General features: G+C 32.6%; 1 protein-coding gene and 1 pseudogene across 1 annotated transcript in view; both read right to left on the bottom strand.

The window, feature by feature from the left end:
- Nucleotides 1–6,598: 6,598 nt before the first annotated feature.
- LOC149560417 ((S)-canadine synthase CYP719A21-like) lies at nucleotides 6,599–8,146 on the bottom strand (annotated as a pseudogene).
- A 22-nt stretch (nucleotides 8,147–8,168) lies between these two features.
- The window catches only part of LOC149560418 (trifunctional (S)-stylopine synthase/(S)-nandinine synthase/(S)-canadine synthase-like), a 110,188-nt gene continuing 105,967 nt past the window's right edge, over nucleotides 8,169–12,389 (bottom strand). The window contains exon 4 of the mRNA XM_089827606.1: nucleotides 8,169–8,356. Within this exon, the coding sequence (XP_089683732.1) occupies nucleotides 8,169–8,356 (188 nt within the window). The remainder of the gene's footprint in view (nucleotides 8,357–12,389) is intronic.

The following is a 12,389-nucleotide window of genomic DNA, read 5'->3' on the forward strand; positions in this document are numbered from 1 at the left end:
CTCCCTTCCTTAATCACATCAGAAACACCATACATAAAGAAAACATACACGCACACCATACACATGTAATATGGGGTAAGTATCCATCAGAAAACATATATGATAATCCATCTAACTAATCATTATCAATAACTAAAAACATTGTAATAATCATCATGAATACATGAAGTATAGAGTACCAAGTAATCTCATCATATATCAACTAAATCTGAAATAATAGCTGATAATCTCTAAACAATGCTACTAATCATCAAACATAAAACTAGCCTAAAAGAGTTAGGCAATGATAGCAAAAATGTAAGCTAGGGGCAGGCACTACAAGGAGTTTGAGGACCAGCAATAGAGTCACAAACCTAATAAAACAATAGAGAAGGGCTTCTAGGAGGAAAAAGAAAAAAAAAAGGTAAGAACTTTGATGCTAAAGTAGTGTATGTGGAGGAGCTTAAAGTTAAATTGACGAAGGGAGATATTATGGACTTGGCAATTGATCCTCTTCATTATGTCCTACAAAAAAAAGAAGAGATCTCCCTATACACTCTTAGGCTAGACAAATAGACCTTTCATTCCCTAAAAATGTGGAACCTTAAATGTAGATTCATGGAAGGTAAAATTAATGAGATGCAAAGGAAAGAGGGTGGGAGGGGGTTAAAAGGTTGAGCAGATGGGCAATGTGGAGATGATTGAGGATATTAAGAAAAAAATTGGAAAAATGGAAAACGCAAACTAAGAGGCTCTTTCCTGCTTCTAGGGTCTTCTTGATGCCACCATTGATTGCATAAATAATTTGCTAGGAAAGGTGGATCTAGTAAAATAAGTAAAGATCATGGTTGACTTGAAGGAGACAAAGAAGGAAATGGTGGAAGTTTTTCTTGGTCAATGAACCTACTCCAACACTAAGAAGAAGTAGAAGAAAGTTACACAGATTGAATATGAATAAAACGACATTAAAGAGGTCTTTGAAAAGATCAAAGCTGTTCATCAAGAGCTGAAAGATAAGGTTAATGAGTTAGTATAATCTCTTTCACCTATGTTTTTAATCATTTTATTTTTCTTATCTGTCAGTTAGTTTTTAGTTAGACCTCATTTTTTGGTGTTGGTGTTTTGCAAGATACAATTGGTTTTGGCTGTGGGTGCATTTGATGTAGTGGACACTATTTCATTTTAGGATTATCTTTTTAAAATCATTTTGCAAGAATTTTTAGGTTTTGGGTCCCAAAAAAAAAACCTATTTTATCCTTAATAAAAAACACCATAATTTATATCATTAATTACAATACACATGATAATAATTACACATATTTAAGATATGTTTAAAATATTTCTTAATTAACTAATAACACTTTAAATAATAAAAAAGTATGTCTTTCTTATTACAATTATTTCTAGGTTCATAATATAATTTTTTTTTTTTTATATGCTTTATATTATTTTACTTAATTTTATGTTTATTTTGATAAAATACTTTAAAAAAATACTAAAATATATTATAATAAAATAGTACTTTATATATATTCATCACCAATGTGAAGTAATAGAAAAAAGTAATTAATATGGTTAAAAAGATGATAACATGAACAACAATATAACAAATGAAGAGAAAAATAAATAAGTATAATAAATAGTTAATTGTAATAAGCTAATAATAAAAAATAAAAAAAGAGGTAAATGAATAAAAGTAGAGGAAATATGCTACAACACAATAATGAGTTTTGAGCCTCTCACTTGGGGGGTCTTGGGTTAGAATCTACTTGACCTCCAAAAATAATATTATTTAATTTCAACAAAGAATGATAAACAATCTCGACTTTAGCTCATTACCCATCAAAAAATGAGATAAAGGAACAAATATAACTATAGATATGAGATAACACATTTAGATTCCTTATATTAATTGCAATATACACTACTGTTATCTTTGAATTACAAAATGAAATAGTACCTTGAAAAAAAATTATTATTATAGAGTATCTATTGCATATATGTTGAACCTTTCTATTTTTAGACAATTTAACTCAAAACTGGCTAGCTAAACCCATAAATAATTTTATAAGCTACTCTCAACCACATGAATGAATCTAGTGTTGTATTGTCTTCTAAGGTGGTGAGTTTTTTAAAACTAATTTTTATTGGTTGGATGAAGTACTATAATAGGCCCTAGTTAAAAAATACAAACTTGTTTTCAAATTTTCATCTAATCAATCATGTTGCCTATAATACGTAATTGCATTTTAGTCAAGATAGAAACATTGTCATTAACATTTGGTTTTATCCTCAATCATTATGTTTAGATAAATTATGTACTAATCTAAAGCATCATAGCTATTCTAACACAAATATATATTTCATGATTTTTTTTCCTATGGGATATATATGTTATTGTATTTCTTTTATTTTTTGTATCCATGTTTACATTCATTGATATTCTTTTAAATTAAATTTTCTATCAATTCATTTACCTTATAAATAATTATCACTAATAAATAAATCTCTTACATTTTATGATTTTGTACCCTACAAGACATTATTTAAATTATACTTTACCATAGAGAATATTTTTTATCTTTTATTTTATTAGTAAGAGCTCGAAGCCAAGATTAATTATTAAATTATTATTTATTAAGCTCAAATAGACTCAAACCTAAGAGCTCCCAAATAACAGATTCATAATTTACTGTTGTAATGTAGGCCCCAATAGTGAACCTTCTTTTGATTCTAATACAAATTAGAATTGAATTAAATTTCATAGCGATTTATAAATGATCATGTTTTATGTAATGAAAATGATTTATGACATGATATTTTTGTTTTATAGCAGTAAGGTAAATTTTGAACTAAATTATTATCAGGGATAGATTTTAGATGTCATTTCTTTTTCAAATCATAATTATGATGACTGCTATCATTTTTTTGTATAAGAATAAATAGGGGGCATACAGTGAAATTCAATACATTATATAAAATGATTATATGTTACTTATTTTATTAATAACTTACAGAAAGATAAAATTAGACCAAGTGGTCTATTTGTTGGTGTTCATTAATTTGAATATGATAAATAATTGTGTGTGTGTGTGTGTGTGCGCGCGCGCGCACACACGTGCGTGCATGTCCATATATATACACACATATCTTCCTACAAAAATTGATGATTGTTGATTTTTGTTCTTTAGCGAAGTCTATCATTTGTTAATTTAATTGTATTTTGAATCAATAATTAAATCATAGATAGTAAGTGGATCAATTTTTGGATCAATTTTTAAATCAAGGATCTACAATGATTGTATATTATGAAATCTTCTTAAGAACACTTTTCATTTTGTACTGGTCCTATTTAATACTAAGATTCTTCTCAAGATCTTCTTACTTTTAAGAAACAACATAAATATCTTGAAAAGCAAACTCAAGTAACCAAGTAGGATTTTAATGAACTTATGAACCAATGAAATTAGCAAATAATCAAATTTTATAAAAGGATGGCAACAATTAATTATTAGATCCTTCAAAGATTTGATTCCATGTAACCAAGAAGTTTATGTTTGGAATGGGGGTGTTGAAATTCAGATTGGTGTTCTTCATTTTCTGCATAGTGATAATTATTATGAGGACGTGCAGAGGGGCCAGTGAGAAGCACCGAAGGATGACTGTGAACAGCTTCGAGAAGAAAGGAGATGGTGGAGGACCATCTTCTTGTGATGGTCACTACCATTTCAACAAGGATCATTCGGTCGCTCTTCTTCTTGCCATTTTTGATCACAACTATTTCTGCAAGTTGAAGATCAGTGTACCAGGAAGATCAATTGTTTCGCTCTTCCCCCTGTCATAGACAAGTGCGCCAAGTCCTGCAAGGACGATATCGTGCACACGTCTGAGAGTGTTTGGAATGCCCTAGGCGTGCATCATGGTGATAAGGATTTCGGTCTCATGCCCGTCACCTGGCACTTCATCTAACCACCCTCATCATCTTCATTCTCAATCCACTTCCCCACCTATTCTATAGACACAATGTATCTAATAATTTCTCTTGATCCTCTTTACCTTCTTCTCTTCTCTTCTATTCTCTTCTTTATATTTCAATAATCCTTCAATTTTATAACATAAATAAATATTTTAAATTTACTAAAAATAAATAAAATTTTCCGTAATTTTTTTTTTATTTCTCTATATTATATATAAAAGTTAGTGGCTTATGATTTTGTTAGTTTCTTTGGTTTAACATAAAATAAAATGTTATAAGATATTTGTGAGTTAAAATAAGGTATATCATGTAACTATTGAACAAATTTAGAAGAATTTATTATATTATTGAATTCTTTTAATATTTTAAATATCAGAATATTTCAATAACTTTTCGATGAAACAATTAACATTCTTTGAATATTGGTTGATCTAAATCATGTCTCCATGACATCCACATATAATTTTTTAAGACTTGCACATGACTACTCTTATGAGGCTAGAAAAGCTCAAACTTGTGCACCCAACTTTGTAATTGAAAAAGAAATTGTTTACTTTTTATGTTAAGGGTTTCATGCAAAGTCTTATTTTATATTTCATGAGGACTTTTTGTTTCATATTTTTTTTGTCTATGCTTAGTAAGCTCTCTTGCTAGGCTATTATTTCTTAATTTTCTTTTGGCTATTGTTATGTAATGTTGAATTTGTTTCCTTCTTGCGGTTTTAGGTTTCTTCCAAAATCTACTTGTAAATGGAATCTAGGTGCCTTCAAACCAATTTTCTCCCTCTAATAAACAAAATAGTCTTTAAAAGTATTTCTTTGTCAGGTTTTCAAGCAAAAAATATGAATTAATTAAATTTTTTTAACTCAATTAATAATATTTAAATCTTAAAAATATTTCTTGGACCCAAAATAAAATCTCAATTATCACTTAGGATATGCAATATTCTTAAATAGAGATATTGACCTAGGATTCAATGTTTGATTGTGACATTCCAATCTTAATTATTTCTCCAATCTCTGAAACTTTTAAACAAGAACATCACTAGTATGATTATTCCTCATAAGAATTCAATAAAAATGTAAACATTTCATACAACACACTTTCTCTCAAAACATGATACTTTCCACTATTATGAAAGGTCATTTGGATCTTATTAAAATTACAAGAAGATTTATTAAAAAATATTTTCTTTTACTTCTATTTTTACTCAAGATTTTGTGCATTACCATGAGTAATTTTGGGTGACACCATTTGTCAACTTACCCCTAGTAAAACATAGTAGTAAAACCAATTTTACAACAACAAAATATATCTTAATAGCAAACACCCCATAATGAAATAGCTATCAAACCTTGCTAGCTATTTTATTATAAATTCCTTTAGAAAATTCCAAATCCACCAAAATTCTAGTGTAGGAAGTTAAGGAGAAAGAAGTTCATATTAGGGTAAACTTCATGAAGTGACCCAACATAGTTTTTTATAGCTCCATTGTAGCATTAAACTAAAAGTGGAGGAGAATGTGAGGTAGCCCTATCGAGCATGGGAAAAACTAAATAGGTACTACAAAATAGTTGAAGGAGCTTGACAAAGGGTGGAGAGATGGAGCATGGGAACCTTATTATTGATGGCCCCATACATCCAATTCCATATAATTAACACATTATAAAATAAATATTGAAGCCATAAGTGTAGTGGTAAAGTTTAACTTTGTCATAATTTAGTGAGTTCTAGTGCTCATAAATCCTAAAGCATGTGGGATGTGATGTCAAAAGTGATGAAACTTACCAATGAATGTTATCTTTTAAAAATAGTCCAACCAACACGTCTTGACAAGGAAACCCCTTCAAAATAGAAGAGGCACAAGAGAGACATTTAAAAGTCTTGGAAGAAGACCCCTCTAAGGGTTTGCAAAGCGCATCTACACATGAACTCTTGAAAGGACATTTGATTGAGGCATCCACATTTTTAGTAGGAAGTAATATTTTTTAGGAAATGGGCAAAAGATCCAAGTTGGACCACATGCATATAAGTAGGGGAATCATTACTCCCACTCACCAAGGTTGAGAGTTAAATTTGGCGAGCCGGATGCCATGTCTAAGAGTCAACACACGATGATTAAACTGATCTTCTAAGATCACTCTAATCTTTTATTTTTGTTTGAAAAATTATTTGAAAAAAGCTACAAACATATACAAGTAAAGAATAAAAGAAACAACATAATAATCTTAATAATTAAATAAATAAGAGATTAAATTTAATAGTTGGTAATGTCTCATATAAATTTAAAAAATGAAAATTGGATTGTCAATAGATTATGAAAAGGTCATGCTTAATTAAATTTATTTTCTAAAATTTAAATTACGATCACATGTATCCAAATGCCACAAACCGTGCTTAACAAATTTTCACTATGACTATATCAACCTGAAAACAGTAAAAATAGCACCACTGTCATGACGAACCAATGTAAGGTCGACTGAACGTAACCAAACATAGAGTTCCACACGGAAAAAGGATTCACAAACCCGGTATGAACACGATTCCAAAAGACATTAATCGTCATGGCACTGGGCAGAGACTTCAACCGTGTTACTGCAGAATGTATAACTAATACAAACAAAACAAAGTCCGGGAGTTTGTCTAACGGCAGCTTATGCGCGCTTCCAGTGGATATTTCATTTCCATGACGAATGACGCAATACACCTGGTTAGGTCTGGGAGATTCCCTTCCTTCACACATGCCCACTCAAACTTAACCAATAAATTGGCAAGAGTGATGGGAACATGAACGTTAGCAAGATCCATTCCCGCGCATACTCGTCTTCCTGCTCCAAACGGCAGTCTCACCTTGTCAGAATCCATTTTGCCAAGGAACCTCTCTGGCATAAACTCTTCGGGGTCTTCCCATGCTCCAGGATCGTTGCAAACACTACTGAGATTAAAAAGAACTGATGATTTCGCTGGTACGGTGATACCCATAATCTTACACTCCTCCACAGTTTGGTGAGTTACTGCAAGCGGCGCTATGGACTCTTTTCTCAGCGTCTCCTTCACAACAGCTTGCACGTATGGTAGCTTCCTCAAATCCTCCAAACACAATTACATATCTTCTTTCCCTTCTGCAACTTGTCTTGTTTCCTCATAAGCCCTTTCTTGTATGTGAGGATAGGTTATGAGATAAGCGAGAGCCCATTCCAGAGCTGCGGAGGTGCTGTCCACTGCGAGAAGAAAGAGCTCGAACAAATTTACTGCTATTTCTTCATCGGACAACTTGAATTTGTGCTCTTCATCTTCATCTTCACCATTTTCTTCGCCCACACAAAGCAAGCAATTCAAATAGCAATCGGGGGCACTTTGCCCGAAGTATACACGATAACTACGAGCAAATTGAATTAGAGGCAACACCAACTGCAGAATAGAATCCCGGAGAGACTTCCACTTCTTTTCGGCTCTTCTTGACGAAGGAACAAAGTACCGAGTACAAGGAAATGAATCTAGCAGCATTGTATCTCCATCCTCTACCAACCTAATATTTTCAGCTATTAATTCATTCAGCCTCAAGAGGAAACTCTTGTCTTCGAAGTCAGCACCAAAGCACAGTCGAGCAAGAAAACTCAATGTCATCATTTTGAAGACATGCAAAGGCTTCACTACGTCGTCATTTGCCCCCATCTCCTTTTGTAATGTGTTGAAGAGATCAGAGATAGATGCTTGATGAGAAGAGCTCTGGCTGGCAATGTGGAATGGACTCAGAACGTTAGTTCGGAGAAGCTTTCTGAGTTTAGTCCAACGATCATTGCAGGGAGAGAAAAGGATGGTTTTCAAGTTTGCGGTGGTGTATTGTGGGACGAAAACCGTTGGGCGATCTGAGAAATTGGAGGCTTGGTTTACCAGCGCCTCCCAGATTGCAGTTTGGCCGGTGAGAATTATGATGGGCGATAGCCCCTTCCAGACTGTCATTACAGGGCCATAGGTCTTGGCCATATCTGTGAAGGTGGAAAGAATATTGTCGCCTTTCATCATCTGATGAAGGTTGCCCAACAAGGGCAGCCTGGGAGGACAAGGAGGCCAGCTATCTCTCTTCATACTTGATATCGATATGGCAACAACACATGCGAGAAATATCAAAGTCGGAAGAAGTAATATGACAGTTCCCTGTCCAATGGGGAAGTGGAAAATTTGATCCATGCTACTACAATCACAGGTTGCTTCAGAGTTGCGAATGCTTTTCCTTTAGGGGAATAAGGCTCTTAATCACAACTGAGCCTCTTCTCTGAACGGTGAGAATCGGTGAGAAGGAAGAACGATAAACGGCATCTTCCACGGCGCTATCCGCCAGTGCATCAAGAGCACATTGCTCCAACTCCAGCAGCCTCCCGGATGTGGTAAGCAATTTACCTTTATATTATTGAATTTGAAATGGGCGTATCCACCAAAGCAGTACGATCATTGAGTTTTTAATATATGAAAAGTGTTAGATTCAAAGAATCGATGAAGCCATCGAAAGGGCTCCCACAAGATGGTTTTTTAATTAGAATGTACTTTAAAAAAGAAGAAGTTTAGATTATACTTTCGAAAAAGGAAAACAGACATGTTTCCCAATGGAATGATGTCAGCCATTTCAAAAAAATGTTAGACAAAAAGAATCTATGTAGTCATTAAAAGAGTTCTCCACATGATGGTTAATCTTATTTAGTAAATTTCATACCTAATCTTATCAACACTTCTTAATAATATTATTAAAAAATAGTTAAAATGATTATAGATTAAGTTTTAAAAATATAATAGTTGTCACTGTATGTAAAAGAAAAATATTAATCATTAAACTTGTATAATCAATAATTAAATAAGAGTTAAAAATAAAAAAATTAGATGATAACAATAGTCAATGAAAATCGTAACAAAGAAGTTGAAGAAACTATGAAAATTGATTAAGATGATATGGATTCTCATTCTACAATATTTCATCTATAGCTAGTTTTAGAAGTTCATTTCACAAAACAATGGGAACAAAATTAAAAGTATGAGACACTTTTTAGAACATGTCAAACAGTGACTTTGGAAGAAGTAATATCAACTAGTTGTTTATCTCTCTTTATGCTTGATATGGAAGTGACATGTGCAAAAAATAATGAAGTCATAAGAACTAATATACTAGTCCCACCTCCCATGGGGATGTGGAACAAATGAAGGTTTTCAAAATAATTAGTACAGAAAATAGGCTAATTAAGAACTGGGATTGTTTCTTGTCTCTCTCAAGGTCTACTTTTATCTATCACAACTAAACTACATATACAAACTAAAACCAAATTTCAAATATTTATATAAGGCCATGTTTCCCTCTTGCTTCATATTGACATGGCAGAAACACATGCAAGAAACAACATAATTGAAACTGCCCAACACTTTATGGATGCAATAATAACAAGCTATTTCACAACTAGGATTGACTTCCATTTCTCTCAAAGTCTATCTTTGTCTATTACAACTCATCATAAACAAGCTAAAACCAAAATAGAATTTTTAGGGAACAAAGAAAAGCCTATATTGACATCTCCTTTATTGCTCTTCGAGTTCTAGAAAGTCTTCAATTTCATCATCGTTTGTAAGATTGAACTCTAAGGTTATAGTAAGTTGAAGCCTTAAATATGAGATTCCTTCTTTACTTTACTTTCTTTAAATGGACATGCTCCCAATCGAATACATTTCTTTTTCTAGTAAGTTTAGACCTAAAGAATAGGTCAAACATATAAATATTTATTCATCAATGATATCCAACCTTTGTGTTTGTCATTATATTGTGCAACTAGATTTGGATCCCTAGGTCTCTGGACATTTTCATTCACCACTTCCAATTAGTCCTAATCAATCAATGGATCTCCCATCTTCAACTTCAACATATCAAAGTGTATGCCAAAAAAGTTCTCCAAATTAATCCTCCCTGACAAGATTTTCATCTGTAATATCTTGCAATATAGAAAATGAAATACTTTGCACAAATGCCAACTCAAACCATGATTACCTCCAAAAACATTGTACCCAACAAATAGAACCAATGTTGGCCATGTTCTAATACCACTTGTAAGGAAGAGAAGGTAAGAAGAATCACTAACTACACTAATCCTGAGAAGATGAATATGGAAATTCCAAAGTAACTATTACAAAGTTTTAAAGAGATAATCAAGTGCTTAAACAAGATAAAACTAAATACACAACATAATATTTCATTATGAGGAAACCCCTATAGGAGAAAACCTCAAATGTAAGCCCTAGACATACTGTATTATCAAATCAATGGAGATTACATCACACTTTCCATGTAATTTCTCACAAGAGTATCACCTCAACTCAATCTGGAGTGACCTTCATGAGCACCCTTTTAGCACTAGTTTCTTCAAAATAAAACACAATACTCAAACTCCTCTCCCAAACCCCCTTTTATAGGCTTCCCAAAACCTAGAAACCACTTAGGGTATTTACCATATGAGGTGAAAAATGTCCTTGACATGTGTTTCACAATCATAACCTATCATTCCCAAGATAAACATGGATCATATTAGAAATAGTGCCTCACATCCAAACTCTCATGCCTTATTTTTTACCCTCATAAGTGTCGTAAATATATATATATATATATAAGTCACTCAACTATTAGACTATGGATACTGATACGAAGGTCACCTATATTCCCTCTTACTTGATATTAACACTAATATGGCAACAACACATGTGAGAAATAACAAAGTTAGAAGAAGTAATATTATAGTCCCTTCTCCAATGGGGAAGTGGAAGAAATGGATGATTTCAACATAATGACTACTACTATGAAAAATATTATCCATGCTAGAATAATAGGCTATTTTATAACTGGAATTACTTTTCGCCTCTTGTAGGGTCTAGTTTTGTCTATAACAACCCAACTACATATACAAGCTGAAACCAAATTTCAAATATATGGGGACAAGGAAAAGCCTTGACTGACATCTCTTTTTTCGTTCTCTAATCACAAGAAATTCTTCCATTCTATAGTCACCTTAAAAGTGGCATTCCATCTATAAATGAATGTTCTCCCTACAAAAACTTTTATCAATATTTAGTTAGTTTAGACCTAAAGAATAGTTTAATCTTAGAAATATTTGTTGATCTCAGATTGGTTTTGACAAGTGAGTTTTTGTACACTTAAGTCATTTACTTAGTTCATGTCGAACATGTATTATATGCTTAGCACAACATGTATAAGATAGAGCATGCCAAGTCCACAGTGAGTGAGTGCCGAGTAGACAATGTATGTTGAGTGATTCAAGAGCCAAGTAAGTAGGGCACACCAAGTCATTCAGATGCTCAGTCACAATATAGAAATTAGTACATGCTGAGCATTAGAGATTTTAGATGCCGAGTAACATAGTTTTGTCATAGTTGTTTGTATTGGCACAAACTACTATGTTAACCATTTTTGAGCTGACTTACAGATTGAATTATGATATTTTGGTGATAAGGACAAATCTTAAGTTGGAATCCCTATGAAGTACATGCATCATATTAGGTAAAGGGAATATTAAAGCAGCAAAATGGATGAATCACAGTCATTGATTCATACCTAACCCTAAGTCTCCTAAGTCTTCTTAAGGAGGACAAACCCTAAACTTTATGTTTGTGGAAGGAGTGAAGAGAGAAGTTTGCATGTGCAAAAAAAGTATTTTTAGTGGCTAACAAGTTGTGAATTGAAATTGCATTACATAATTAGTTAAAGGAGAACTGAAGGAAGGACAAAGAGATATCTGATCAAGAAGGATCAAGAATACATTAGTTTAGAGGTGATCTGTCATGAAGAAACAAAGTGCTAACCACACGATCAATGTTGAGCCATTCTAATGAGTGAATTAGTTAAATCTTTTAATAGAGTAGTCCTAACAGGCCATATTGAAATCCTCTAATAAGGTGCTTATTTAATTATGAGTTAAAGTCCTTTAAAAAGGCACACTTCTAATAGGGTGTTGAAATATTTTAACAGGGTAAGACCTAATGGTCTTTGTAAGCCTTTAATAGGGCAGACCTTTCATAGGCTAGATCATGTCTCATGATCAAACATTGTAACCTTCATTGGATACACTTTATTACTGCAATAATGAAAATTTGTGGGTGTCATCCCCACCCCAATTTTACCTTCTCATTGGAGGGTTTCTAGGTAATCATATCTTACATCATATATGTGTGAATACTTGCTTATTTACATGGTTTAGATATACACACTTTACATGGTATTTTAGTTTACTTATTGAATATATGAGATGGATGTGTGGTGAATTTTTTATGGGTCAAAGTTTAAACTACTAATTCGCTCCCCCCTCAAAAGTTTACCTTTCCTATTTTAATTCCAACAATTGGTATTAGAGCCTTGTTCTTTGAAAGAGAAGCTTTACAACTTTGATGA

Source organism: Cupressus sempervirens, chromosome 4 (genome assembly GCF_028749045.1).
Source record: "Cupressus sempervirens isolate cs-2001-9-10 chromosome 4, ASM2874904v1, whole genome shotgun sequence".
NCBI lineage: Eukaryota > Viridiplantae > Streptophyta > Pinopsida > Cupressales > Cupressaceae > Cupressus > Cupressus sempervirens.